The sequence below is a fragment of the Pogona vitticeps genome, chromosome 7 (assembly GCF_051106095.1).
Source record: "Pogona vitticeps strain Pit_001003342236 chromosome 7, PviZW2.1, whole genome shotgun sequence".
NCBI classification, from domain to species: Eukaryota; Metazoa; Chordata; class Lepidosauria; order Squamata; family Agamidae; genus Pogona; species Pogona vitticeps.
In genome coordinates, this window is record NC_135789.1 from 13,565,885 (window position 1) to 13,593,143 (window position 27,259).

General features: G+C 49.9%; 1 protein-coding gene across 4 annotated transcripts; it reads left to right on the top strand.

Moving 5' to 3' along the window:
- Window positions 1-85: 85 nt before the first annotated feature.
- On the top strand, window positions 86-27,222 carry COMP (cartilage oligomeric matrix protein). 4 transcript variants are annotated; one of them, XM_020780963.3, is made up of 19 exons: window positions 86-224; window positions 14,006-14,091; window positions 16,161-16,212; window positions 17,386-17,561; window positions 17,659-17,796; window positions 17,954-18,031; window positions 18,658-18,816; window positions 19,681-19,785; window positions 20,320-20,427; window positions 21,159-21,318; window positions 21,581-21,699; window positions 22,540-22,592; window positions 22,890-23,083; window positions 23,181-23,359; window positions 23,900-23,948; window positions 24,491-24,687; window positions 24,815-24,987; window positions 25,710-25,849; window positions 26,407-27,222. In XM_020780963.3, the coding sequence occupies exons 2-19, from the start codon at window positions 14,026-14,028 to the stop codon at window positions 26,454-26,456; spliced, it is 2,196 nt and encodes a 731-aa protein (XP_020636622.3). In that variant the 5' UTR covers window positions 86-224; window positions 14,006-14,025; the 3' UTR covers window positions 26,457-27,222. The 4 variants fall into 4 exon arrangements, with proteins under 4 accessions (XP_020636622.3, XP_020636621.3, XP_072834043.2 ...); XM_020780962.3 differs by lacking the exon at window positions 86-224 and adding an exon at window positions 236-640; XM_072977942.2 differs by lacking the exon at window positions 86-224 and adding an exon at window positions 652-672.
- Window positions 27,223-27,259: the final 37 nt, after the last annotated feature.

Genomic DNA, 27,259 nt, shown 5'->3' on the forward strand with positions numbered 1-27,259 from the left:
GGGTGGCGCGAGGCAGAGGAAAGGAAAAGTGGGGGGGGGGGAGAAAGAGAGCGCGGCCCAGAGAGCCGCTGCGGTGGAGTGGCGTGGAAGACGGAAAGAATAAGTTCCCTAGTGCGCAGGCGCCGGAAGGAGGAGGAGGAGGAGCGGGGAGTGTCGCGCAGCCGCAGAGGGAAGAAGAAGAAGAGGGATTAAGGAAAGCGGCTCGAGGGAGAAAGAATAAGAGGGTGAGGTGTCAATCAGATGTTGACGCTAAGGGAGAAGAGGCGGGACGTAGGCGTCGGCCTTGGCCAATCAGGGCAGAGCACGCGGGGAACTGACGCGACTCGAGCGCGGGCCGAGGGAGGCGGGTGGCAACGCCGCAACGCAGCCAATCAGAAGCGAGTGATAGTGACGGATGGGAACGGAACGTTCCCGAAGAGCCAATGAGGAGGACGGAGGCTCTGACGGAGGGGTGGAGGGGAGATGCGAGTCCCGCCTTTCCCTTCAGGGACGAAAATGGGGTGTTCCTTCCCCCCCTTCACCGAGGAGGCGAGCCGTCGACGTTCGACGCCGCCCAGAGGCGGATAACGTTATAGGTCGTGAAAGGGAAGGGAACGGAGCGCGCCGCGGAGGGAACGTAACATGACGTACGCCGGCCCAGGTAGGCGGGCCGGCCCGTGAGGGAAAAACCGGGTGACAGCAATGCGCATGCGCGAGGCCCCATCGGGCCGTGAACTCCGGAGAGAAAGCATCCGTGAGACCACGCCCCGTGTTCGCAGTCGGGGGCGGGGTCAAGCACTGGCCGGGCTTCTGATTGGCTAGAGGGTTTTCAGGACTCAGGAAAGTTATGAATGGGATCGCTGGCGTATTTTGAGGGGGCACTTTCAGGGATTAAGCATCCGTACTGGACTGTGGGAGGGGGGATAGGAGGGAGTATCAAATCATTAGGAAAATGGGGGAAACAATATGATCAAGATCTTGTCAATTATGTTATATAAGAAATATGTACTATATAAATATAGTGCTTTATACGTGTATTGTAGTAAACTATTTTATTATTTTATTATAATTATTTTATTCTGTACAGACAGATATAGATTTACTTATTTATTCATTCATTTGATTTATAGCTCACTCCTGTTAGTGCTAGGGTAGTGAGAAAGATCTATAGATTTATAATTATAATTAGATGCACACACACACACAAACACACAAAAGCAGGTGGCAAATGTTACTGTGTCTAATCTACAGTAGGGCCTCCCACATCCACGGGGGATCGGTTCCAGCCCTCCTGCGGATGCTGAGAAACCTGGATGATAGCAAGCATGATTTTAATAGGAAACACTAAACGTCGCATAGTCTCTGGCTCTCTCTCGTGGCCAGTTCTGGTAGCTTCATCTTTAGAAAAATAATACATACAGTATACAGTACTATACAGCAGTGGTCCCCAATCTTGGGGCTCCAGATGTTCTTGGACTTCAACTCCCAGAAATCCTGGCCAGCAGAGGTGGTGGTAAAGGCTTCTGGGAGTTATATATATTTAGGATTTTTCTTTTAGGATTTTTAATATTTTCAGACTATGGATAAGTGAATCAGCAGATACCGATCCATGTGGATAGGGGGGGTCCTATTGTAAATACACCGTGTTCATCCTATCCCATTACAATTATGCCATGGTATGTTGTTGTTTCAAAACAGTCTTCAAGGGCAGCCTCACAGATGGCAGTAGCCCAGTAGTTCCCTACCTTTTTTCACTTGTGTTCCCCTTGGCAGCCCATTTCCTATAAATTCTACCCTCCATATCATCATCCCACCTAGTCATCCCGCCACTACATCATCACCTCTGGTGTAGTGTGCACAAGCATGCCAGCAGAGAAGTTAAAATCTCTGCTGTACCTCCTTAACAAGCACTGGGCTGGATGATCTCAAGGGTCCCTTCCAGCTCTGCCGTTTTAAGGTAATTATTATGTGGCAAGGAATGCCATCTCGGCTGGACTTCATGTTAGTTGTTTTTACCCAGTTGTGCTTCATCCTTCCTCCACTAGAGGGATGTAAAAGTTCTCTTTTTCTGTGATTTGAGTGAAATAGCGACAGTTGCGTGAGAAAGCATGTTTTCTTACATTTTTGACCAGTGCTTTCCAAAATTTGTGAATTCTTTCATAAGTATGATACAAAGAACTTGACATTTTTTAAAAAGGTTGAGAGGAGAGAATGAAGTTGAGAAGTTCAGATGCAGAACTTTGAGCGCTTATAGGACTAACCACTAGTTCAGTTGTTTAGTTCTCTAGCTGTGGAGCCAGAGGTTGGGAGTTGACGGGCTGGACTGGATGATCTATATCACTGGTTCTTAACCTTGGGTTACTCAGGAGTTTTGGACTGCAACTCCCAGAAGCCTTCACCACCAACTGTGCTGGCTGGGGTTTCTGGGAGTTGCAGTTCAAAAACATCCGAGTAACAAAGGTTAAGAACCTAGGATCTATATGGTCCTTTCCAAATTTCAAGAAAGGCGATTCTGAAAAATGTAAGGAAGAATTTCATGAGTGGGAGAGCCATTTGACCTGTGAAACACACAGCCTTCCTTTCAATCCTTCCTGATTTATGGCGATCCCATAAATGAGCAATCTCCTAAATGTCCGGTCCTCCACAGCCTGGCTCAGCTCTTGCAAACTCAAGCCTGTTGCTTCCTTTAGGGAGTCACTCCATCTCATGTTTGGCCTTCCTCTTTTCCTGCGGCCTTCCTCTTTTCCCAGCCTTATTGTCTTTTCCAGAGAATCCTGCCTTCTCAGGGTGTGCCCAAATTCTGTTTCAACATTTTAGCCTCCAGAGAGCATCCAAAATGCATCTGCATTTTAAAAGCAGAATAAAGATGGGTGTGACACTGTCTTTGTGCAGGAAATCATATTCTAAAATCGGAGAACGACAGAGCAAATAGCATGAATGGAAAAGGCTTAAGATTTGGCTCGGCCATCTCTCATCATGGCCTCAGTTCGAGAGATGGTGTTAAAAACCCAAATCCTCCAGTATCTGGTGATCATGTGCCTCTAAGTTGGAGCAAGCTAGTATTTTAGTAAGACCCAGGCCTGAGATTCCTGTTCAGAATGTTTGGTCAAGCCACGGAGATCCATAGTAGCTCTGGGAGTCTGCATGTGGTCTGTGGCTTGCCCTTTTTTTGGGGGGGGGGCTGGGAAAATTCAAACCCTTCCTACTCATGGGCCACAGGTAAAGGCCATCTGGCTCAGCCAGGAAAGCAGGGAAGAGCAGATGGGACCGTGTTAATTGCTTGCCAAAAACTCCTGCTGTTTCGACCAGCAAGATCTTTGTCTGCAAAAAGTCATTCTTGAACCATACCAATATTTTCCCCCTCCTCACACGACTGCAGAAGGATGCCGCAACATCAGCCACACAAATGCAAAAGACATTGTGGGTGCATTCCATCTTTTCCACTTCAATAGATTTTTTTTTAACCCTGGTGATGAAAATGTCACAACAAGCAGTGCAGAAACACCTCTCCCCACACACACACACACACACATTGAGGAGGATTATAAATGGAAGATGAAGACATTGATTGGCCCCCTCCCCAATTAAATTCCAGGCAGGGAAATCGCAGGAAGGATCAGAAATCAGAATGAGAGACTAAGTCTTGGGATGTAAAAAAATGTAAATAATCTTTATTCTGATTTAAAATGTTCTACATGTTTTGGCACCCAGCCTTCTTCAGAAGCTAGCTATAAAAACAACCATAACTGTCTATAACTTATGTTCATTTTTGTATTCATACAGACAGTATTATAGCAATGAATAAGTTTTTCCCTTTGAATTCTTCTTTATGGACAGCCATGGTTGTCTTGAGTCTGTGGTTTACAAAAAAATTTATTTCTGTTTTTATACCTAGCTCCTGAAGAAGGCTATACGCCAAAACACGTTGAGCATTTTAAAAGTAGAATAAAGACTATTTACATTTTCCCTCCTGCATCTTGAGACTTGGTCTTGCATTCTAACTTCTGATACCAATGGATGGATCAATTCCTTGCACTTCTGAGATCTCAGGAAGTCTTGCCATACCTCCCTCAATAGGCCTTTGACACTCTGCATTAGAGAGTTTGCAAGTTGGGTGGAAAATGGCCACAAACCAGGTCTGGAAAAGAAGTACACAGAAAAAAGGACAGGACGACGCCATGGCCAACGGCTGGAATCCATAAGAACCAAATGGAGGGGTGAGGTCTACGTCAGAGAAAGGCTCTAGTGTCGAAGCCCCGGTAATGGAAGGGAAAAGCAGGGATCCAGCGGTGGTGGTGGACCTGGAGGAACAGAAAGTTAAGCTGGACTGTCTCTGGCTTCAGACAGCCCGGATGGAGGCACAAAGACAGCTTTTGTGCCTGCTCTCTCCTTCGGCTGCCGACGATCAACAGAGAAGTTTGGCCAAAGAGGAAAACGAGACCTTTATGGAAGTCGAGAATCTGCAGAACCCATCCATCTGTGCTAAATTAATTTGTCCTCACCAGAAAAAACAGAGGAGCCCGCAGCGAAAGCTTTCAGAGCCAGCCACGAAGCCGAGAGCGCATGCAGATGAATAAGTGGAGAATCCTTGAAACTGTGGGAGAAAAACGGAGACTATCTCAGACTGGCAGCAACCAGATGGGTTTCTTGACATCAAGCCCCGCTGGGAATTTTCTTATTTGTGGCGTGGAGAACTTTTTGCATATTTATGGAGCTCATCTTCCATGGAACTTGGGACCACCTACATTCAGAGCCCCCCCACCCCCAAATGTGTTTTTGCTGCCCCAGAATTCTAGAATCATGGAGTTGGAATGGGGTTCCCATAAGGCCATCTAGTCCCACCCCCTGCTCAAGGCAGGGACACAAATCCAAGCCGATCCGACAGGGTGGTCCCGTTTTCTCCAGCGTGGGAGTGCTCACTGCCCCCCTGAGTCATAGGGTCCCCTCGTCCTATTGCTCTAACAGTTAAGAAGTTTTTCCTGATACAGTATTCGTCCAAAATCTGGCTTCCTGTCACTTGAGCCCATGATGACTTGCCCAGCCCTCTGGGAGGATCGAGGACAGATCCTGCCCCTTCTCTGTAGGGAGATTTCAGGGATTTGAAAAGTGCTTGCCTACCTCCTCTCCATCTTCTTTCCTTGAGGCTAAACCTGCCCAATTTTTTCAATCTTTCCTTCTCATAGGGCTTGGTTTCCAGTTCCCTTATCGTCCTTGTTGCAGAATCTAGGGGGAATCAGCTCCCCCCCCATTCTAGGAGCCTTTGAAGCAGGCTGTTTTCGGGGGGGGGTTGTTTTTGGTTTGAGAGTGTTGATGATTTATTGATTTACTGATTGATGCAACTTGCACCTTGCCCACGTAGTGGCAAGCCACCACAAAGGAAATAAACACGAGCCCTCCAAAAGACAAAGATGAAAAACAATAAACAAAAAAGAAAAACAAATCCCACCACTACCACCACCCCCAAAAAACCGGGACAGATCTGCCCCCACCACCACCAGCCTGTTTTGCTCTGGCCATAAAGAATGCAAATGGTTGTGTTTCTCCCCCCCCCCCCCCAATTTTTCCACTTTCCCAACAGCGGATGGTAATGAGGTTTCCAGGCGGCCGAGCTGACCCTGGCCAGCTTTTGCCTTCCCTGCTACCACCCACGCCAAGCCCCTGGCGCAACCGCTCGCTCAGAGGAGCCCTGGAAAAAAAAAGCACACAGAGCCTGTCAGGAAACTTCAGACATTTTTTCCTTTGCGACTCATGTCAGCTTTGATTAAAAAGCCATCACGCTTTTCTCCAAGCGTTGGACCGCACGGAAGAAGCCGAGCGGCTGTTTCAGAGGTGGTCCCCCTGGGACGGGAAGGTGGAACAGGGAGCAGGTGGAGATGAAATCATTCAACAGACCAGTGCTGGACCCACAACACATTTTTAAGAACAAGAAGAGGTGGCAGAACATTTTTGTGGTTGATGCTTCATTTTTTCCGGGTACCACTGGGCTAATGAACAAAATCGAGCCGATCGTAAAAACATACTTTCTGGCTTTGTCTATCCCCTCTGGAACCGGACTTTTACCAGGAATCGGCCCTTATGACAATAACACAGTTCTCCATCCATCCCTGGCTGGCTTTAGGTCTGACTCAGTTGTGCCGTCCTGGCCAGCGGTCCTGAGCTTAGGGCCCCACACTACCCAACAACCGTATGGGGATCGGGAGGCGCCCGTAAACGCCGTTCCCTGGAATGAAAAAAGGTCGGCAGGTCAGAAGGTGGCATTACATGAAATGACATAACTTGCCACACATTGGTGGTTTTGGGGAAGATTATCCAGGAGAAGGTTAAGAAGAGGATATATGGGGTTCGGGTCCTAGAATCATCAAATAATGGTGTTGGAAGGGGCCTGTGAGACCATCAAGTCCAACCCCCTGCTTAGTGCGTGAATCCGGTTCAAAGCAGATCTGACGGAGGGTAGTCCCATTCTCTCTAGCACTGGAGTGCTCATCACCCTGTCCCGAGATCATGGATCCCATTGTCGTACTCTTCTAACAGTTAGGAAGTTTTTTCTGAGATCCAGTTGAAATCTGGCTTCCTGTCGCTTGAGCCCATCATGATGTGTCAACCAGACAGAGGTGGCCTTTTAGGGGCATCAATCCTCCATTTAAAGAACTGCCAAGGGATACTTCTCCTTTTGAGGTGCCCTGATGTTTTGAAGGCTCGCAGCGTGGGCTTGCTTTTGAGGGACCTGCCAGCCCCCTTCCTCAGGCCCATGGAGGTCAGTTCTGGGGCTTTGGATATACCCGTGATATGGTAGAGGATGGAGCAGGGTCAACAGCGCATTCGGGTGTCCCACAGGGCAAGATCACGAGCCTGTTGTTTGATCCTTCAGATTCTGGAAAAAACAGCAGGTTTCCTCTGGCACAAATAAAAAAAATTTAGAGGCAACAGCTTAATCTACGTAAACTTCCTACGCTGGATATTTGGTGCCAGGATGTTTATGTAAGCCTGAGGTTGAAGCGACGTAATAGAGAACACGGCTTAGCTTCCTTCCCTCTTGAAGTTACACCGAAGCAGCTCAATCAGGATCCATTCACACAGAGAGGATGCTACAGCAGGGGCTTGGGGACCTCTGGAGACCCTTTCCATTTTGAAATTCTTTATCTTCTATGTTCCCGCTGAAGCTAGCTGGATAGCCAGTGTCTGAGGTCTCCGGCAGCGGAGCCAGAGGCTGGGACTTCAAATCCTCCTCGGTGCCTCCTGGGAGAAGAGCCAGCCTGGGTGGCCTTGGACAGGCTGCAGAGTCCAAGAAGAAGGGAAGGGGTGACCATTTCTGATTTCCCTGCACCTAGAAAACCCAGAAAGGGTTGCCATAAGTGAGAACAGACTTGACAGCACATGCTGAGGAAGAAGAGGAAGAAGGAGGAGAAGAAAATGATGTTCCAGTTTCTCAGCAAAGTTTAAAACTAGGATAGTGGCTTCTTAGCACACAACATGCATTTATTTTTCCTTCCCACCCTGCTGTCTGGGGTTTGGGACAAGATGGAATGCCTTTGTGATATTCTTAGTCCCAACCCTTTTGTAGAACCTCCATCCTCCGAGGAAGTCTACCTCTGAGTTTAAGACACTGCTGGCTGAACGTGGAAGGGCCCAAAAGGCAGGAAGGGGCCCTGGTTTGTCAATCTTGGAGATGCAAAGGGGGACTAGACTTAGGTTACTCTTTCACGGGGCCGTCATATGCCCCAGCGGGCATCACCCGAGCCACCTTTGAGAAGGCAGGAAGAATTCACGCTGACCTCCACCTGAATCAGGACAGAAAGCTGCCTAACTTTGGTCTGCTTCTCCTGTTTTCCGCTTGCAGAAATTCTGAGAAACGGGCATGCAGTTGGGCCCACCGTGCCATTAATCCCCTCTTGCTTCTGCATGCTAGAGGGCTTTGTTTGAAAACGGTGGCTCGGGCGAAAGCGGGAAAGCGCCTTGACCCGACAGGAGGACCATACAGGCTTGTCCTTTCTCCAAAGAAAACAAAGCGAGGGAGTGACCGCAGCTGTCGGGACGCCGTGTGCTCTTTGAATCCACCCAGGACGGCTGTGTGTCGTTGACTACCCTGCTTTGCCTCTTCCTGGTTTTCTTTCTGCCACCGAAAAAACAAGAGAGAAAAACGACTTCCAAACGTCCTCCCGGAGAAAGAAAATTGCCTCCTTGTTACCCAAAGTCTGCATCTTGCAATCTTTGCTCTGCCGTGTTTCCTGCTCAAGGCATTTGTCTGGTAATTGGGAGTTTAGGAGGAAAGGGACGCCTGCATCTCATCTTGCTTTCTGGGACTGTTCGTTGCAGTTAATTCGCCAGGGCCGGTCTTCAAGAGGCTGCCCAAAATCTACCGCTTGAGGCAAGATGTGAGAGAAAGCAAACTCAAGATGGTGAACCAAGAGAGAGAGAGAAATTCTAAACTCACAATAAACATCAGCATCCAAAGACAATGTCGTACAATAGGACTGTGGTATCCATGGGAGATTGCTTGTAAGCCCCGCAGATGCTGAAAACTGCAGATAATAGCAAACGCTATAACTAGCATGGTAAAAGAAAAGGGAAAAAAACAGAAAAAGTATTTTCACCATGTATTACCAGGACTGGTTAATAGAGGGAGTCAGAGACCATGCTATGTTTTCGCCTACACCAAAAATACATTGCACGGTCTCTGGCTTCTTCTAGTGGCCAGTTCTGGTAAATACATGGTGAATATACATATTTTTTTGTTTTCCTTTAGTATTTTCAGGCTGCGGATAAATGAAACAGTGGATACAGATCTACTGTGTAATATTAGTAGTGCAGTGGTGCCCCGCTTGACAACGATAATCTGTTCCAGAAAAATCGCTGTTATGCGAAATTGTTGTCAAGCAAAAAATAAAAATAAAAAAAATGGAATGCATTGAAAACCGGTCAATGCATTCCAATGGGGAAATACCTCATTGTCCAGCGAAGATTGCCCATAGAGAACCGCCAATCAGCTGTTAAAAATTGCTGTCTTCCGAAGCAGGGGTCCGGAAAGCAGCCATTTTGCAAAGGAAGGGAAGCCATCTTGCGGAACTGGAAAAATCGTTGTATAGCGAACAAACGGTTCGCGAAGCAGGCTCCTAATCAAAGTAATGTGGATTTCCCCCATTGGAACCATTGTTTTGCGATCGCAATAGTAATCGCAAAAAAGTCATCATTAAGCAATTTTGACGTCATGCTGGGTAAGCGTCTAGCGGGGCACCACTGTGCTTTGATTGATCAGTTACTTCTTAGGTATATATTCTTCTTTCCTTCCTGCAATTTTTTTTTCAATTTCTATAAATTCAAGGCAACATCCGTGACTCCCTTCCTGCCCGTACTTTACCGTTGCAACACCCCTGTGAAGTAGGACAAGCAGAGAGAGAGGGAGAGAATGAAATTGACTACCCCAAGGTCACTCTGGGAGTACCGTACCTTAGTGGAGGACTCATGGTGGGTCCCAAACGGAACACTCTGCCCATTGCACCACACTGCCCTTAGGCTTTTCCTGGCAGGAAAGTTTGCCGGCGCCTTCTCCAGGAAAGGTTTTACACACGCAGTTGTACACACCCTATTTCCCGGAGACACCTCTGTGTCTCCAGTTGCCACGAAAGGCACAGGAGCAGCGTTAGGGGGGAGGAAGTTGGCAACACCGAGAGCCAGACCTTCCTGATTCCTCCGTCAAGGGAGATGAAACAGAACACAGCCACGACAACATCCCTATACCTTTTTATGAGGTGTCTGACCTTCAGGATTTAGGGAGGGGGCTTGTCTTCAACAACCCATTAACACCTCCCTTGGATTACCAAAAAACTTGGGTTTCCACATGGTCTCATTTTTTATAGGCTCTGGATCAGACCTTTCCAGTTTTTTTTTAAAAAAACCTATCCCGTTCTCTCTCTCTCCGTCTGTCCTTTTCTCTCTTTTCATGATCATGTTTGGGGTCGGTTCCTCTGGACCTATAGCCCCTTGGAGTCCAGCTTGCAAAATAGGGTTTCCGGTCGCCTCGGTTGAACAAGAGGCTCTTGTACCGCCTTCGGTCCCTGTGGTTCGCCCTTGGTGGTTTCCCTTCCTGGCCGTCCGGAACAAACCGCCTTTGAAAGACCTATAACGACACAGAGAAGTCTTCTTCTGGACTAGTGGGCCCACTCGGCCAACCCAAAGCCCCATGGGTGTGCATCCCGAGCCACACCCTCTGATTCGCAACCCGAAGGCACAGTGGAAAACGGGCGTCCGTCCTGGTTTCCACCCCACGGACCCCAAACAGATGGTATCTTCCTTGCCTCGGGAAAGGGACTTTCCTTCCTTTCGAGGGCAGCTGGATTAGACCAAAAGGCCCGGTTCCTGTGCTTCCAACACTGTGCAGCCAAATATCTGCTGGATCGCTCAGGGGTTTAATTCTCTGGCTACAAGTTCAGTTCCTGCTTCTGCCACCATGACCAGGGTTGGACTTACTTGACAATCTATAGGGTCCCTTCTGGCACTATAGTTCTAAAAGGATGATGCTCCTTAATGAATTGCTGGATTGCTCAGGGGTTGAGGTCTCTGGCTGTGGAGACAGAGGTTGGGATGTTCGATTCCCCCACGGGACCTCCCTGACTCAATGTCCCAGAGGGTCACTGTCAACCTGTTCTGTTACCTTGGTTCAGGATCTTGGCCCTTTGTCTTGGCCGAGAGCTGAAATCCCTTGGACAAAGACAGAAATCTTAACGCCTGCAGAATATGAGGATTAAGTTTAGGTCTTCCGCTAGGTTAAATGTTCCACGAAAGCCAAACCAGTCACTGGTCTAGTGGTTGGAAATAGACCAGGGCAGTAGGGAAAGAGGAGAACTGGACATTGAGATGGGTTGACTCAATAAAGGAAGCCACAGATGTGATTTGAACCCAGTCTGTGTCCCGGAGTTTAGAATTTCTGGTTAAAAATATGTTGTTTTTGCTGCACAGTAGAAGTACAGAGATTTACAGAGGTGAATAGTGACAAAGTTCAGCCAAGTCCACCCCTTTCTCCATAACTGGCACTTTTAGTCTCAGGAAGTCACTCTGAGACATTACTAGTAGAAATAAGAAAAACATCCCATTACAGTACTTACAACTGGGAACAGATCAACAGCAAACTCTAGACAAAAACAACTTAAACATTTTGGAAATCGCTTATTCATGGGCTCACCAGAAATCGGGGGCGACGTGATGGCCCCCAATAACAAGCAGCCGCCATCATCCCTCATCAACACCGAGATGGGTCAGGAGAGGAGGGGAAAGAAAGAGTGCTCAGCCCCAAGCAGACTACAATCTAAAGTGTGCAACTGGAGGCAGAATGACGGCAATTCATGAGCAAATGAAAATGATCAGCCACTCTTTTCTCAGAGGTGCAGAGGACAGAAACCCTGGAACAGAGTTTGATTGGGGTTCAGTCTGGAGCTCTTCCTGTTGCTTCTGTGAACAATAAAACATTTTTTTCCTAAAAAACAAAAACCCCGCAGCCCCCTCCTACCAGTTTAATCAGCCAGGCGAGCACCTCTTCCAGTGATTAACTCATCCTGTTTATTTTTATAACTTAATTTCTCTCGCTCGCTCTCTCCTGCTTGGACCATCAGCCAGAAGTGACGTCTCCTCCCTCGGCATCAGTGGGGATAAAAACTTCAGAGCAGGAATGCAGGGCTTCGTAAATAGCGACCGCAAAGGCTGGAGGGGGCAGCTGAGGCGAAACCTCTAGGTTGAGGAATTCCCCTGGCTTAAAAAAAAAAAAGAGAGAGAGAGAGAGAGAGAGAGAGAGAGAGAGAGCGCTTAAAAAGGTGCACCACCGTCCCCATAATCTTAGGATTCCAGGATGATGCCAGTCCAAAATCTGATTTTTCTGCTCAGCCTCTGCTCCTATGCCTTCAGCCAGATGCCGGGAGGAAGGGGTAAGATTTGCAAAGTTTTATTTCCTTCTGAAGGGGTCCAGAGGGGCTTGGTTTCACGTGAGGATTTCATGAGCAGGACCCAGCCTTTTTTCTGGTTGCCCCCTGCAAACATCCTACTTTGAAATAATATGCAAACCTGGATGATTTCTAAGGGTGCCGGCGGGGCTTTATACCTTTAAACGTTCCTTGGAAAGAAATAAAATTGCACGGTAGATTCTCAAGGTAGCATCAGTTTTTCCTCCTGTGCCTCTCGTTTGATTTTGAAATATTGATTTGTTTTATTTATAGGCTGACTTTCTCCCAAAAAGGGGACCCTTCCCTTCTAAGGGAAGCTATATAAGGGGTTGTGGGTTTTTATATATATATATAATTTTTAATCCACCGAGCCTGACGTTCTGGATAGGTGGTGTAATAAACTAAATAGGGCTTTGGTTCTTGTTAACCCTCCTGTTTTTTCCAGAATGGTAGCTAGGACAGGAGCTCAAACCTGGTCCTTTCCACGATGGTTTTTGGTCACGGTTTCAATAATTTTATGCCATGGCCACACCATGAAGTCTCTGTTTCAAGAATGCCTTGTAGTCAATGCGACCCAAACCAGACCAAACCCAATCTGGGAAGGGAGGGAGGCAAGAAGACCTTAAAAAATCTCTGCTTGCAGAAAGTAGAGACCAAGAACTGGTGGTAATATGGCATAGTGGTTAGTTAGCTTGACTCACAGGTAGGAGATCTGTATTCCAGTCCCCACTCCCTGACTCAGTTTGCAGGGCTTATAAGGAGTGTGTGAGGTCTCCAAGCCCCTGCTGCTGGTCTCCAATCTCTCATATATAGAGATAGATTGCCCTGGGACATGGAGGTTCTGCTTATGATACCCACCAAAGGTGGCAACATAAACAATCTGAGGCTGAGAATATCCTTAGGAACAGTTAAAAAAACAAAACCTGGCAAGCTTCAAACAGAAAATGAGCACCCCAAGCAACATTTGCAAATGATAATTTGCTGAACGATAAAGTTTTCCCCGGGGGCTTGGGCGACAGCTGCTTTAGAGGGCAGGTGTTTGGGCGTGGTTATGGGTTCGAATGCTCCCAGTTAATATGTGGAGACAGTTTGTATCGGGGGGGGGGGAACCAAAACCCAAGCTCCTTCCCACTCTCACCGTAGTGGTTTTTCACCAAGAACTTTTGAACAGAGGGTACTCAGAAGGGGGTTCCTGTTCCCTTCTTTTGGGGATGCTCTGAGACTGTCCATCTTGCAATTCCTAAATATATTGGATGGTTTTCACCCCATCCCGTCGCTTTGAGCGAAGGAACAAGAGGTGGCTTCCAGGAGACACCAGGACTGAATAAGCCTCATGATGCTGTGCCTTTGTAGGGTGAAAGAGTGAGGTCTGAACAGGAATGGACTTGTAGTTTACCTTGTGCAGTGGGGGTGGGAGGGAAGCCACCGAATCCAAGGTATAATGGGAGTTGTGTAAGTGCTATTTTATACACCTGTAGGCACACCCAGAAGACGCCTGAAAGAGAGATTTATTGAAGAGGAAACATGTTCAAAGGCCAAGTACTTTACGAGGAAAAATTCACTTGGGGGAATTTCTCGCTTTGAGAGAAAAAAGAAGTGACAGGGACTGTGCTTGATTACACATTTCTCCTCTTTGTTTATAAGCAAGAGGGTGAACCTGCACACTCCCCTGGTTGTCGTTCAACTACAACTCCTATCATGCTGACCACTGGACTGGCTTTTAAAATCCGAAGATGGTAGGGCCCCCTGTATCTGCGGTGGATTGGTTCCAAAGCCCCCTGCGGATGCTGAAAAATGTTGATGATACCAAACACTATTATAATAATGAACGCTCTACATGGCATGGCTGGTGGCTCTCTCTAATAGTCCATTTTGGTAAACTTCATCATTAGAAACATACATTTCCAAGAACTTTTCATACTTTGCATATTTTTGGACCATGGACTGGTGACTCAGTGGATACTGATCCCATGAATACGGATGGGTGGTGGTGGTTCCTATGGCATTTGAGGGGTTCCTCACCATTTAGGCCACTTTGGCATTTTGCTCTCCCGTTCTTAAGTGACACCGCTTGAACCCACAGAGTGATCTTGTTTCAGGAGGAGACCTTCCCCCCCAGATGCTGTCCGAGATGAGGGAGACGAACCAAGTACTGCGAGAAATCACGGAACTGCTCAGACAACAGGTACACGGGGGGGGGGAATCTCCATAACTTTTGGGCCGAGACCCTCTGCCCTTCTTCTTCGTGTGTGTGTGTGTGTGTGTGTGTGTGTGTGTGTGTGTGTGTGTGTGTGTGTGTGTGTGAGAGAGAGAGAGAGAGATTATTATTATTTTTCAAGTCAATTCTGATTCACAGTGACCCTTTCTGGGGTTTTCCAGGTAGTATAGAGTCCTCCCAGCAGTGCTTTACCCTTCCCTTCCTCTAGGGGCACCCTGGGGCTGTGTGCCGCTTTTGCCCAAGGCCACCCAGGCTGGCTCTTCTCCCGGTAGGCCCAGTGGGGGAATCGAACTCGCCACCTCTGGCTCAGTGGCCTCTGAGCTCTCCTGCCAGCTAAGTGGCAACTACTGCACCTTAATTCCCCCCCCCCTTTTTTAAGGTCAAAGGTTCCACTGAAACATTATTACGGGTTTAGCTTTCAGTGGGAAACATTCTCTTTGCTTTGCTGTGCATTCGTCCCTTTTGCCTCCCCTGCAAATACTCCTTTGGTATTTTATTTTCATTTCCGGACTATTAAATCTCCTCTTTGCCCCCAGAAAAGGATTGCACGTTCCGTTACGCGACGGGACGCTGTGTTGCCTTCGTCTTGTCTCCTATTCTATGCAGTGCAGCTCAAGAGCAAAGCACATAGATAACAACATACACAATGTGTAGAGGATGAGACCCAAAATATAGCCTCCTGAGTTCGCCGAAGGAAAAGCGGACCATAAAAAGTGGAAATGTCTGAGTTTTGGAGTTTCACTCCAAAAACTTCCCCAGGTCCCCGGAAAGTGGAGAATTCAAGACAGATTTTAAAAAACAAACCAACCAAGATTTCTTCACCTGGCACAGAATGAAACGTCGGAATTCACTGCCACAAGATGCAGCAAGAATGGCCACCAGCCGGTTAGGCTGCCCGGCTCCTTCCTGGCGCCTCATTCTGGAAAGATCAATCTTTGCAGCTCCGGACAGCTCATCCGTAAACATTTTCCCTGTTTTTTCCTCTCCCTTTTCCAAAACGAAGGCAATTTAAACAAACCGTCCCCATGGCCTTCTCACTGCCCTCCCTGTTCTCCTCTGGGCACTGGCCTTTAAAATAATTATTCTTTTTTTCCAAACAAATGTTTCTCCAAAAGATGGCAGGGCATGTATTTTGCTTGTTGGCAGGAAGTGGCTTTAATTTCCTTTGAAATGTATATGTCCTCATCAAGGATCTCTCATCTGAGATTGGCAGTGATCACCAAACCACCCGCTCTGTCCACATCTGCAGCCAGTTCTGGCTTAAATTAAATGTCAAAACACACGGGGCCCATAACTGGTTGGCATCCCAAAATAGGAGCTGGAGAGTCATAAGTGGTAACTCTCTGGGTGTATGTTAGAAACCCCTGTGGATGCTGAAAAATGCGGATTATAGCAAACACGCTTAGAATAGCAAATGTGGTATGTAGCATGGTCTCCGGCTCTCTCTTGTGGCCAATTTTGGTAAATTCATTGTTAGAAATATACATTGGGGGATTTTCTTTTTAATACTATTTTTAATATTTTCAGACCGTGGCTAAGTGAATCAGTGGATACCGATCCCACGGATAAGAGGGGTCCTTACGGTACCTCTTAGATAATAAAAGCAGGATGTATATGATCCAGGAGTCATTGCCTTATTTTATTTAGTATATTTTCATCCCATCTTTCTCCTTAAAAGGATCCTTCTCTTGTCCGAAGTGGTGAAGGAAAACTGGCGTCAGCAAAAAGAGAATTAATAGATCATTTTAATTGGCCTGTGAATCATGGGCTCAGCCTCTCAGCTGCCTTCTCTGCCAGCTAGAGCAGATGTGTATGTTCCGGACTACGACTCCAAGAATCCCTTTGGCATTTACGGGAGTTGTAGTCCAAAAATGCACACGTCCGCCTCTGTGCTTCTCTGCCAGGCGGTCTTGCGAGCTTCTCGAGGCCAAAGCGCTCTTTCCCAGCCCAAACGCAAGGCAGGGTGTTTCGAACTCGACTCCTTGCAGTCACTAGGGACTATTGACTTGGGGCTGTTGATTTGCCGTTTCTCCTAGATCAAAGAGATCACTTTCCTGAAGAACACAGTGATGGAGTGTGACGCCTGTGGTAAGTAGCTCAAAGGGGCTGCAGCTCTGCAGCGTTATTCTGCATGAATCCGGGGTGGGCCGGGCAGCCTTAAAAACTCAAGAGGAAGGCCGACCCGAACCTATCGCCCCAGGCATCTCTCGTGATTGCTCGGCAGGGCAGAGCTTGGGTGTGCGCGGCAGTTTGTGGCTGGCTGCACAGCCAGAGGGAACGGGATTGGGAGGGGTGTAATTTTCTGCCCATTTACTCTCCATTCCATCGGGCAGGAGATTTGCCCATTTTCTGAGATGTGGAAATCAAGCGATCATCACAGGCAATCTTTCCCCAAGTGTTTTATGCAGAAAGGAGTTTCTGTTCCCTCCTCCTGGGGGCGCTCTGGGGCCGCCGTGCAGCTCTCCCGAGGCTACCCAGGCTGGCTTTTCCTTCCTGGAGGCCCTGGGAAGGATCGGACTCCCACCTGCCTTCAGTTCAACCAATAGGGGAAAAATCCCTATGATCAATACAGGTTAGCTAATAAGCGTAATGACATCAACTACAATCGGGAAGGAGAAAAACACCTTCATTAAATGGAAGTCACACTCTTGAAAGAAAGAGGATGCTATGAGGACCCCTGTATCCATGGGGGATCGGTTCCAAGCCCTCCCGCGGATGCCAAAAAGCGCAGATCATAGGAATGCTATTACAGTGGTGCCTTGCAAGGTGATTGCCTCGCAGGATGATTAATCTGCAAGACGATTGGTTTTTGCAATCGCTGTTGTGCTTCGCAAGACGATGTTTTCTATGGACGATTTTCGCAAGACGATTTTTCCCCATTGGAACGCATTAAATAGATTTCAATGCATTCCAGTGGGGAACCGTGTTTCGCAAGACAATGTTTTCGCAAGACAGCGTTTTTCACGGAATGAATTAACTTAGTCTTGAGAGGCACCACTGTATCGTAATAGCGAACAATCTTTATAGGGTGGTCTCTGGTTCCCTCTTGTGGCCACTCCTGGTAACTTCACCTTTAGAAATATATTTTTCTAGTACAGTATTTTACTTTTAATATTTCAAGTGAGTCAGTGGATACAGATCCCGTTGATAAGAGAGTGCGATGGGATCGGAAGCAAGAACAACCCACAAGAGGACCATGGAGGGCCAAAAAGAGCCAGTCGGCTCTCTCCCACTCTTGCCTTCTCTTCTTCCTTCCCCCAGGGATGAGCACGGGAGCCACCGGCCACCCGATCAGTGTGACCCCTCTGAACCGATGTTACCCCACCAACCCTTGTTTCCCCGGGGTCACCTGCACGGATACCCCCACCGGCTTCCGCTGCGGGGCCTGCCCTCTGGGCTACACAGGCAACGGGACCCACTGCACCGACATTAACGAGGTCAGCACACACACGTGGCTGGATCGTGACTATTTGTGGGGTATCTGCATTTCTCCTTCCACCCCGAATCTAAACCCCACTTCCTTGTGTCGCCCAGTGCACAGCTAACCCCTGCTTCCCCCGGGTCCAGTGCGTCAACACGGCTCCTGGCTTCCGGTGCGACCCCTGCCCTCCCGGGTACACTGGCCCAGGGCACGAGGGCGTCGGGCTAGCCTTTGCCCGGGCGCACAAGCAGGTAAGGCCCGGAGGGGAGATGTTTGTTATTATCCACTTTTCCCAGCATCCACGGGGGCCTTAGAACCAATCCCCCACGGATACAGGGGGCGGGTTTCCCCCCCCCTGCTGTCCATGAGTTTCCCTTCCATTCCCACATGACCTTCCTTTCTCAACAGGTCTGCAGCGACATCAACGAATGCGAATCCGGAAGGGGCACCACCTGCGTCCCCAACTCGATCTGCATCAACACCCGGGTAACTCTTCACGCCGTCGGCTCAACCAGGCCAGGCTCCGGCTAGGGCAGTTTCTTCTTTCCCCACCTCAGAAGCCGAGGGGAAGCCAAGCCAGATGAGGATGATGGTCTCCCCCCCCCATTCCGCCTCGATGCTCGGGAAAGCGGCTTTTGGACTATACAATCCCCAGAATCCCGGGAGCTGTAGTCCAGAAATCGCTCCGCCAAGCTCCGAGCGTTGCCCGGTTGGCCAATTCAACATCTGGGTGGGTCACGGAAGAGGAAGCCCACCCGGCTTTTGGCGGGCCAGGTTATCCCTTGACATGACGAGGAGGCGATACGGTCACGACCTTCAAACTTTTGAGGGGCGGTGCCGTGGAAGATGGCGCAAGGGGGTCCCGAGTAAAAATCCCAAGAAAGGAGAAATGTTAGAAACAAGTTTCTTGATCATAAGAGGGGTTTGATAGTGGGGTGGGGTGCTTTTATAGGAGACGTTTAAACATTCACAAAACAGCTTCAAGTTCCCCCAAGCGGTCAACTCCCACCCCTCCTTTTTCTCATTAACTGGCGCTTCCCGTCTCAGACCAAGAGACGCTCATCAGAGAAAGCACACACGCTTCCGTTCCATAACCCAGTATTTTCTGGCAGGGCTCTTACAAATGTGGGGCGTGCAAGCCTGGCTTCACGGGGGACCAGGTCTCCGGCTGCCGGAGAAAGACGGAGCGGCGCTGTCCCAACGGGGAACTCAGCCCCTGCCACGAGAAAGCAGAGTGCATCGTCGAGCGCGACGGGACGCTCGCCTGTGTGGTGAGTGAGTGGCCGCAAAAGCTGCTCCTGAGCCTTTTTCCTTTTCTGTCAAACAGGCTTAAAGAGTTGCAAACCACTGGCTAGTATTGCAGCCACCATCATGATGTATGTGAAACATGCCAGGCTGAGCTAGAAAGAGTAATTTGTTTTTTTAAAAAAGGGGAAATAGCAGAAATGTACAGCAGGGGATCCTCTGGATGGTGTGGGCTGCATGTCCCATCATCCTCAGCAGGTGTGGGGATCATGGGTGTTGGACTCGGCCCCTCTCAGGTGTGTACCTTTGGGTTGTGAGATATGGCTCTACCGATCAACATGTCAGAGGGCTGAACTCTACCTGTGTGGTTTCCGGACAAACGGAAGTCTAGATTCCTTCCCACGCCCCGGGGTAACCTGTATGTCCTTGTTTTGATAAGGATTTTAAAATGCAAATACGGCGGGGGAACCCCCTATCCCTGGGATCAATATTCGCTGATTTGCTTATCCATTCTCTGAAAATAAATAACCATCAGAAATACATATTTACCAGAGGGAGCAAGAGATTGTGTTCAAGACTTCCATGTTCTTCGGCATCCGTGCGGGGGGGGGGGGAAGGGTGCCTTGGAAGCAACCCTGCTCCTACCCCCACGGATACTGCGATTTTGATGTGTTCAGTGACAAAGAAATAATTGCCGATGCCGTAATACTTCCTGTCTCTGCCGCTAAGAAGACAATGATCCCATGGAAAATAGACAGCCTCATGCTATCTTATGGTGACATCCGGAATCCCTTACCTGGGAGGAAAGGGGGGGCTGCCTCGTGGTCCCCTAATGGTGGGGCTGGGTGGGGGCAACGGCCTTTGGTGACTCTGCCCGCCTCTGTCCTCAGTGCATCGTCGGCTGGGCAGGAAACGGGTACATCTGCGGGAAGGATACCGACATCGATGGCTTTCCGGACGAGAAACTGCGATGTACCGACAGAAAATGTCGGAAGGTAAAGGCGTTGGGCCTTGGGCGGGGGCTGGGCTGCCGTCTTCACCCTATGGCAAAAAGCCAGGTTTGGGGGATGTGGGCTGAATCCCACTCCAGGGGAAGAAGTGCAGTGGAGTTGAGTCTAGGGAGAGCCTAGGGCTTATTATTGACCATTATTATTGTCAATCATCAGAATTTTAGTGCTTTGATTCTGTTTTAACCCAAACTTCACAGGGTTTGCAAACAAGTTTGGAATTTCTGATCCGATTCCCACCACCACCACCCATTTTTTTCTTACGCAGTAGAAGGACAGAGACTCACAGAGAATAGCTATAAGTTCCACCTAGAGAGAGTCCACCCCTTTCCTCATTCACTGGCACTTACGGTCTCGAGAATTCACTCTTTGAGATATTTGGGAATCGGACACCATGAAATTAAGTCCTACAATTCCCCGAAGCCACCCCAAGAGGATTCTAGAACTTATGGTTTCAAAGGCAACGTCCTTTTCTTCCGTACCCCCCAGATCTCACCTTGGCCCGTTCTTTATTCCCTTCAGGACAACTGCGTAACCGTGCCGAATTCCGGGCAGGAGGACGCCGACCGTGATGGAATCGGGGACGCCTGCGACGATGATGCCGACGGGGATGGGATCACCAACACTGAGGTTTGAACTCGCCTCCAGAATGCACATGGGGCTGGCCCACCTCCATCCAGTTCCTTTTTCAGCACCAACAGAAATCTCCGTTTTTTTGTCAGACTATATTCCAGGCGGGTTCCCCAACATTCTGACCCCCCCAGGCACAACGCTAGGGAGTCCCGGATGGGGCCATTCCAGGATTAGTAACGCCGAACATCTGGCAGGAACTGCAGCCCGAATCCTGTCATAGATTCGCCCGTGCACCGGTTAATTTGCACGACTTACCATGGGGTGGAGGTCACCCTACACAGCCACACACATAGGGGCTCAAAAAGTGTTGCCCCCCTTGGAAGACAACATGTACTTCCAGAGCTGGCAACTGCAATAGGATTCCTCTATCTGCGGGATCGGTATCCGCTGATTCACTTATCCATTGGCTGAAAATACTACATAAAAACATCCCTCAGAAATACCTACTTATATGCATTCCCAGGGTGTGTAAGATGTATATACATATATCTGGGGTGTATTTACGAGAACTGGCCATTAGAGGAAGCCAGAGACCGCATAGTGGCTCCTGTTCTTCCCTTCTGCGGTTTCCGGCATCCGAGGGGGTCTTGATATCGATTCCTCTTTTTGTATTTTTGCCTGGTGTTCTGGAGATGTGAAGGCGATCGTGGTCTTCCTCGATGGCCTGCCTCCAACGCCAGGGCTTTAAGCGGACAGCCGCTCAACCTCTCCCTTCTCCCACCCCGCAGGACAACTGCGTGTTCGTTCGCAACACGGACCAGCGCAACGCCGACCAGGACAGCTTCGGGGACGCCTGTGACAACTGCCGCAATGTGAAGAACAATGACCAGCGAGACAGCGACGGGGACGGGCGCGGAGACCTGTGTGACGATGACATGGACGGCGATAGTGAGTGTCCCCGATGGTCAAGCCTCAAGAGGCTTCGCTGTCCATCCCCTTTTTGTGTGTAGACACAGGGAGACCGAGGCTTCCTCCCCTTCTGGATTCTCACGGACAGGAAAGAAGGCTGCATCTCTCTCCCGTCCTCAAGCAACCAAGCTCTGGAGAAAATCGACCCTTAGCCAGATCCAGCAGAGATCCAGCTTTTCTGACCGGGCGAGGCGGGGGATGTTTGGATAACGAGAACCCTATCCCTTGCCTTCCTTCACAGAGGTGAAGAACGTGGTAGACAACTGCGTGAGGATTCCCAACCCAGACCAGAGGGACAGCGATGGTGACGGAGTGGGGGATGTCTGTGACAGCTGCCCGCTGATCAGTAACCCAGACCAGGTGAGAACCGGCTTTTGAGGGGTGGGAGCGAAATGTTAAGCACCTTTTGATCACGAGGAGCCTTTCTCTGAGATAACACACGGTTGGCACAATTTGGCCCCAAACGTTTTGGCAGTTCATTCAAAGATTGGTGAATGGTCGTGGCACCTCGCGGATGCCGGAAAACGCAGATGTAATGCATAGCCTAGTTTCTGGCTCCCTCTAGCGGCCCTTTCTGGTAAATGCACCCTTGCAATAGATATAACTGGATGAGTGACTCCGCGGATAGTGATCCCGTGGGTCGAGGGTCCAGGTGTAACAGAAGTGCCAATTCACTTATCCACGGTCTGGAAACATTTGAAAATATTAAAAGTCTTTAAAATATATGTATTTCTAAAAGAGACATTACCAGCAGTAGGGCCAGAGACCACGCTATGGATGGCCTTCACTATTATAATAGTGTTTGCTATAATCCGCATTTTTCAGCATCTGCAGGGTGGGGGGCTCAGAACCGGACCCCCGCGGATACGGGGTTCCTACCTTAAATCTGTCCAGCCAGAATGCTACTGTTAGTGGCCGTTAGGTCAGCCCCGCTGAATCAATGGGATACGCATAAATCTTACTTGCCATTCAGCCGTTGATTTTTCATGGGTCTACTCTGGTTGGAACTCACAAGAGGTTTTCGGCTTTGTCTTGGGTTTTGGCCTCACATGCTTAATTGGCAAGTCTTATTGATAAAGCGTCAGTCTTTAGAGAACCGCTACGGGGGGGGGGGGGAGGAGGATAAACCGGTCCGTTAAGAGGGACCACCCTCTACCGCTTTAACCCCGACACTCCTCTTTGCCCCTTCCTCGTACTTAGAAAGACACCGATCACGATCTCGTGGGGGACCCTTGCGACACGAATCAGGACCGGTGAGTGAGACAACTGCCTGCCCTCCCTCTCCCTGTGGGGAGGCCTTGCTTTGCGGCCCAGTGGCCAGGGATTTTGCATTGTTTTCCTGATTTGTGCCAGCTTCCGTCCTGACAGCAACCGTCCGCCCAACGAAACCTGCTTGAGGACAGGGCGGTTGCTAGTTCCCCATCCCAGACTTGCGGCCGTCGTCTTATTGGTCGCTCTCAGGGACGTGCCCCCGAATCCTTCTCTTCCTCCTCACCCGCTGCTTCCTCTCTCTCTCTCTCTCTCTCTCTCTCTCTCTGTGTGTGTGCTAGAGATGGGGACGGCCACCAGGACTCACGAGACAACTGCCCCTCAGTGCCCAACAGCTCCCAGCTGGATTCAGACCGGGACGGCATCGGGGATGAGTGCGACGAGGATGATGACAATGACGGGATCCCCGATTTTAAGCCTCCAGGCCCGGACAACTGCCGCCTGGTCCCCAACCCCGGGCAGCAGGACTCTGACCGTAAGGGAGACAGGCTTGGCATGTGCGCGCGATCCCTTGGCGCCACTGGTGGGGAAGAGCTGCTCAGGGGCTGACCCCTCTTTTCCTCTCTGTGCAGGAGACGGGATCGGGGACTCCTGCGAGGACGATTTCGACAAAGACCAAGTGATCGACCGGATCGATGTGTGCCCTGAGAATGCAGAGGTGACCTTGACGGATTTCCGGGCTTTCCAGACGGTGGTGCTGGATCCCGAAGGCGACGCGCAGATTGATCCCAACTGGATCGTGCTCAACCAGGTGGGTGGCAGGAGAGATCAAATCAGACTCCGGGAAGTCCAGAAAAGAGACTTCTGCCGGGGACAGGATGAATGGGATCCTCCCTGTTTAAGCAACCCTGGGGGGGGGGGTGTGAGATCTGAAGGGATTTGGGGGATCCACCCCTAGATTTGGGAAGCCAGCTGCTGGGTTTTAAAAGAAGCCTTCATTACATCCTGAGCCAGGCCTAAACAGCAGGCTGGGCTGAGGGTGGTGGTTTCATAGCCTGGGGCTTCAAGTGAAAGGGCTGGTTAAGAAAGCCTAAACATCTTCAGGATGGAGAGGTAGACTTCCCTGGAACATGGAGGTTCCAGGTGAGCAAGTATGGCAGGCAGCCGGGGATAAACCAGACCTCCTTCCTTGTCACGGGGTCCGTTCCGTTCCCAAGTACAGTGCTTGCTGCTCGAGCCGTTGCATTCTAAAAACAGGAGGCTGGTGAAGAGACCTGGACCCCGCTGATTCTGAGCAGCTTAAAAAAGAAAAAAAACAGGAAAACAAACAACTTATCCCCAAATTTTGCAGGGCATGGAAATCGTCCAGACCATGAACAGCGATCCAGGCTTGGCTGTCGGTAAGTAAAGTTCTAGACTCTTTTAAGTGGGAAGGACTTATAAAAATAGGGTTTTTTTGTGTGTTCTTATAAAAAATCACACTGGAATGAAGGAGGGGAAGGCACTGCAGACAAACAGCAAAACTAAGGAAGAAAAAAAAAATACAGGAGGACCCCCGTATCCATGGGCGGTTGGTTCCAAGTCCCGCATGGATGCTGAACTATGCAGATAATAGCAAACAATGTTGTAATCGCCAACACTATACTGTACATTGCATAATCTCTGGCTCCCGCTAGTGGCCAGGTTTGGTAAATATATTTCTTTAGAAATAACATCTCTCCAGGATTTTTAAAAAATATTTATAAGTTTTAGACCGGGTATAAGTGAGTCAATGGATGCTGATCCTGCAGATACAGGGGTCCCCATTATACCCTATATAGGCTAGATAAGAATGCAAATGTATTTTAAAGAAGTGATCTAAACCTCAAGATTGTGAGATGCCAGGCCCGGGGTGGCAACTCTGCCGGTGCAAATCCGTTGTCTTCTCTCTCCTCCGGTTGAGGGTACACCGCCTTCAATGGGGTGGACTTTGAGGGCACGTTCCACGTGAACACTGCCACGGACGACGACTACGCCGGCTTCATCTTCGGCTACCAGGACAGCGCGAGCTTCTACGTGGTCATGTGGAAGCAGATGGAGCAAACGTACTGGCAGGCAAACCCTTTCCGGGCAGTGGCTGAACCCGGGATTCAGCTCAAGGTAGGGGGGTGGAAACCAGGGGTCGTCAGACTACAACCCCCGGTTTTTTGGGGGGAGGGTGGCGGCCAACCTCCGGCTCTCTTGCCCGGGGGTCCCAACATGGCCCTTTTCTGCTCCTGGCAACCAGGCGGTGAAGTCCAAGACAGGCCCCGGGGAATACCTGCGCAACTCCCTCTGGCACACGGGTGACACCCCCGACCAGGTGAAACTGCTTTGGAAGGACCCACGGAACGTTGGCTGGAAAGACAAGACCTCCTACCGCTGGTTCCTACAGCACCGGCCGCAGGTTGGCTACATCCGGTGAGCTGGGGAGGGGGGGCCGATCCGCATGTTGTCCCTCGCAGCACACGTGGGAGGGGGGGAAGGTCCCTAGCCATGGTCAGGCTGGCAGATCAGGCGCCAAGGGGGGGGGGGGTCAGGTGAGAGAAAAGGTCTGCTTGGTGGGGGCTCCCCCCCCTTGTGGAACTACACCCTCGGGCCATGTCGGCACACCGTCCCTTTTGCCTGGTTTTGATGCTGGCATCTGCTTTCAGAATAATGGATTTTTATTCCATATGTGACAGTACGACCCTGTGCCATGGATGCCGAAAAGCGCAGATTCTAGCAAACAACAGCGTTATACTGGTGCCTGGTCTCTGGCTCCCTCAAGTGGCCAGTTCTGGGAATAACATTGTAGGAATGTATTTCTCTAGCCAACGCTGCACACTGGGGCCCATCTATCCGCAGGATCAGTATCCGCGGGTCACTTAGCCATAGTCTGAAAATATTAAAAAGAAAAATTCTAGAAATATAGATTTCTAAAGATAAGTTATCAGAACTGGACACAAGAGAGAGCCAGAGACCAGGTTATGGACAGGGTTTGCTATTAGAAGAGCGTTTGTGATAATCCACGTTTTTCGGCATCCACGGAGGTCTTGGACCTAATCTCCCGCAGATACAGGGGTTAAGAACCTGCCAGGGCCAACTATAGAGACTCACCTTTTTTTGGCCTTTCCCCTTTTTAAAACTGTTTTTGTCCCCAGAGCGCGTTTCTACGAGGGTCCTGAGTTGGTGGCCGACACAGGTGTAGTCCTGGACACCACCATGCGGGGCGGCCGCCTGGGCGTCTTCTGCTTCTCCCAGGAGAACATCATTTGGTCCAACCTGCGGTATCGCTGCAATGGTGAGTGGAGGGGGGGTTCCCCAGCTCATCCCGACACCCTCCCTCCAAAAAGGCCTTCCAGCTTGGCGGGGCTGCTCCAAGCCTTCTGCCATGGGGTTGGGCAGCAGATCCGGCCCCAAAGGGGCGTCCCCAATACCAGAACGAAGCAGCAAGAAACGGTCCCATTCTCTTGGGATAACCAGGTCCTTTTAATGCGAGAATTGGGTTTGGTGGGACTCCCAAGGGTCATCTAACCCAACCCCCATCCGGTGCAGGGAATCAACACCTCCCCCCGAAGGCCTACCTGAATGGTGGGCCTCTGACCTCTGGGTGGAAACAGCCGCAGTCCTCTCCTGCCCTGCTTTAGTGTTGCGCCAGAATGGTGCTGGGTTCAGGTGTTGGAGAGCCCTGGAGGCGTGACCAGGAGGGAGCCTAACTCAGGCAGTGACGAGGCATGTGGGCATCAGAGTCCCGCCTCGGGAACCGCAACCCCAGTTGTGCCCAGGGGCCAGTCTCTGCCTCCCGCCCTCAGCATGTGGATGACGCTGACCGCCCTTCTTTGTTTCCCGCCTTTGCAGACACGATCCCTGAAGACTACGAGTCGTACCGCCACCAGCGGGACTACTGAACACCTCCCCCCCGTGGCCGCTTCGCCTGCCGGCCCTTCTTGCGTCCAGCCCCGCTTTTCCGCTCTGTCGCACTCTTTCTGATGAGGAATGGCCCCACCGCTGCCCCAAGCTTCGGCCCTTCCCCACCTCTCTCTGGCCCTCGGCAGCCCCACCCAGTTGACCCAGCTGGCCGAAGACGCCCCAAAGTCTGAGTCCCGAGGTCCTGCCGGACGAGGTACTGCCGACATTGGGGCCCTGCAGGGGAGGCTAGCGGCCTGTGGGGACCCCCAACCCCTGGACCTGGATGCCAGCATGGGCCATCCTCACGCTCAAAAAGAGATCTCGTTTTGGGAGCCTCAGCCCAGGCCAGGTCCGTTTTATCATAGGACTCCTATATCCGTGGGATCGGTATCCACAGATCCTCTTTATCAAAGAATCTCTTATTATATATTTCTAAAGATGACAGTGTCCAGAACTGGCCACTCAAGGAAACCTGAGACCATGCCATGTAGAGCATTTGCTAATCCGCATTTTTCAGCATCTGCAGGGGGCTTTGAGCCAACCATACACACCCACCCCCGCGGATACAGGGGTCCTGCTTTAATTTAATAAAAGACATGCAAGGACAGAACGCTGTTGGCAGAAGGTTGGGGAAATGGGGAGCAGTGAACCCTAAACAGCCATCATTTCGGGAACGAGATCGAGCAGAATAGAGAATGCACTTTAAAAAACCCAGTAATAATAAAACCACAGAGAAATTGGTTAATAAAACTTTTGTCTTACTGACGGGCCTGCAGTATTTATTGTCCACTCGTTTTTGCCG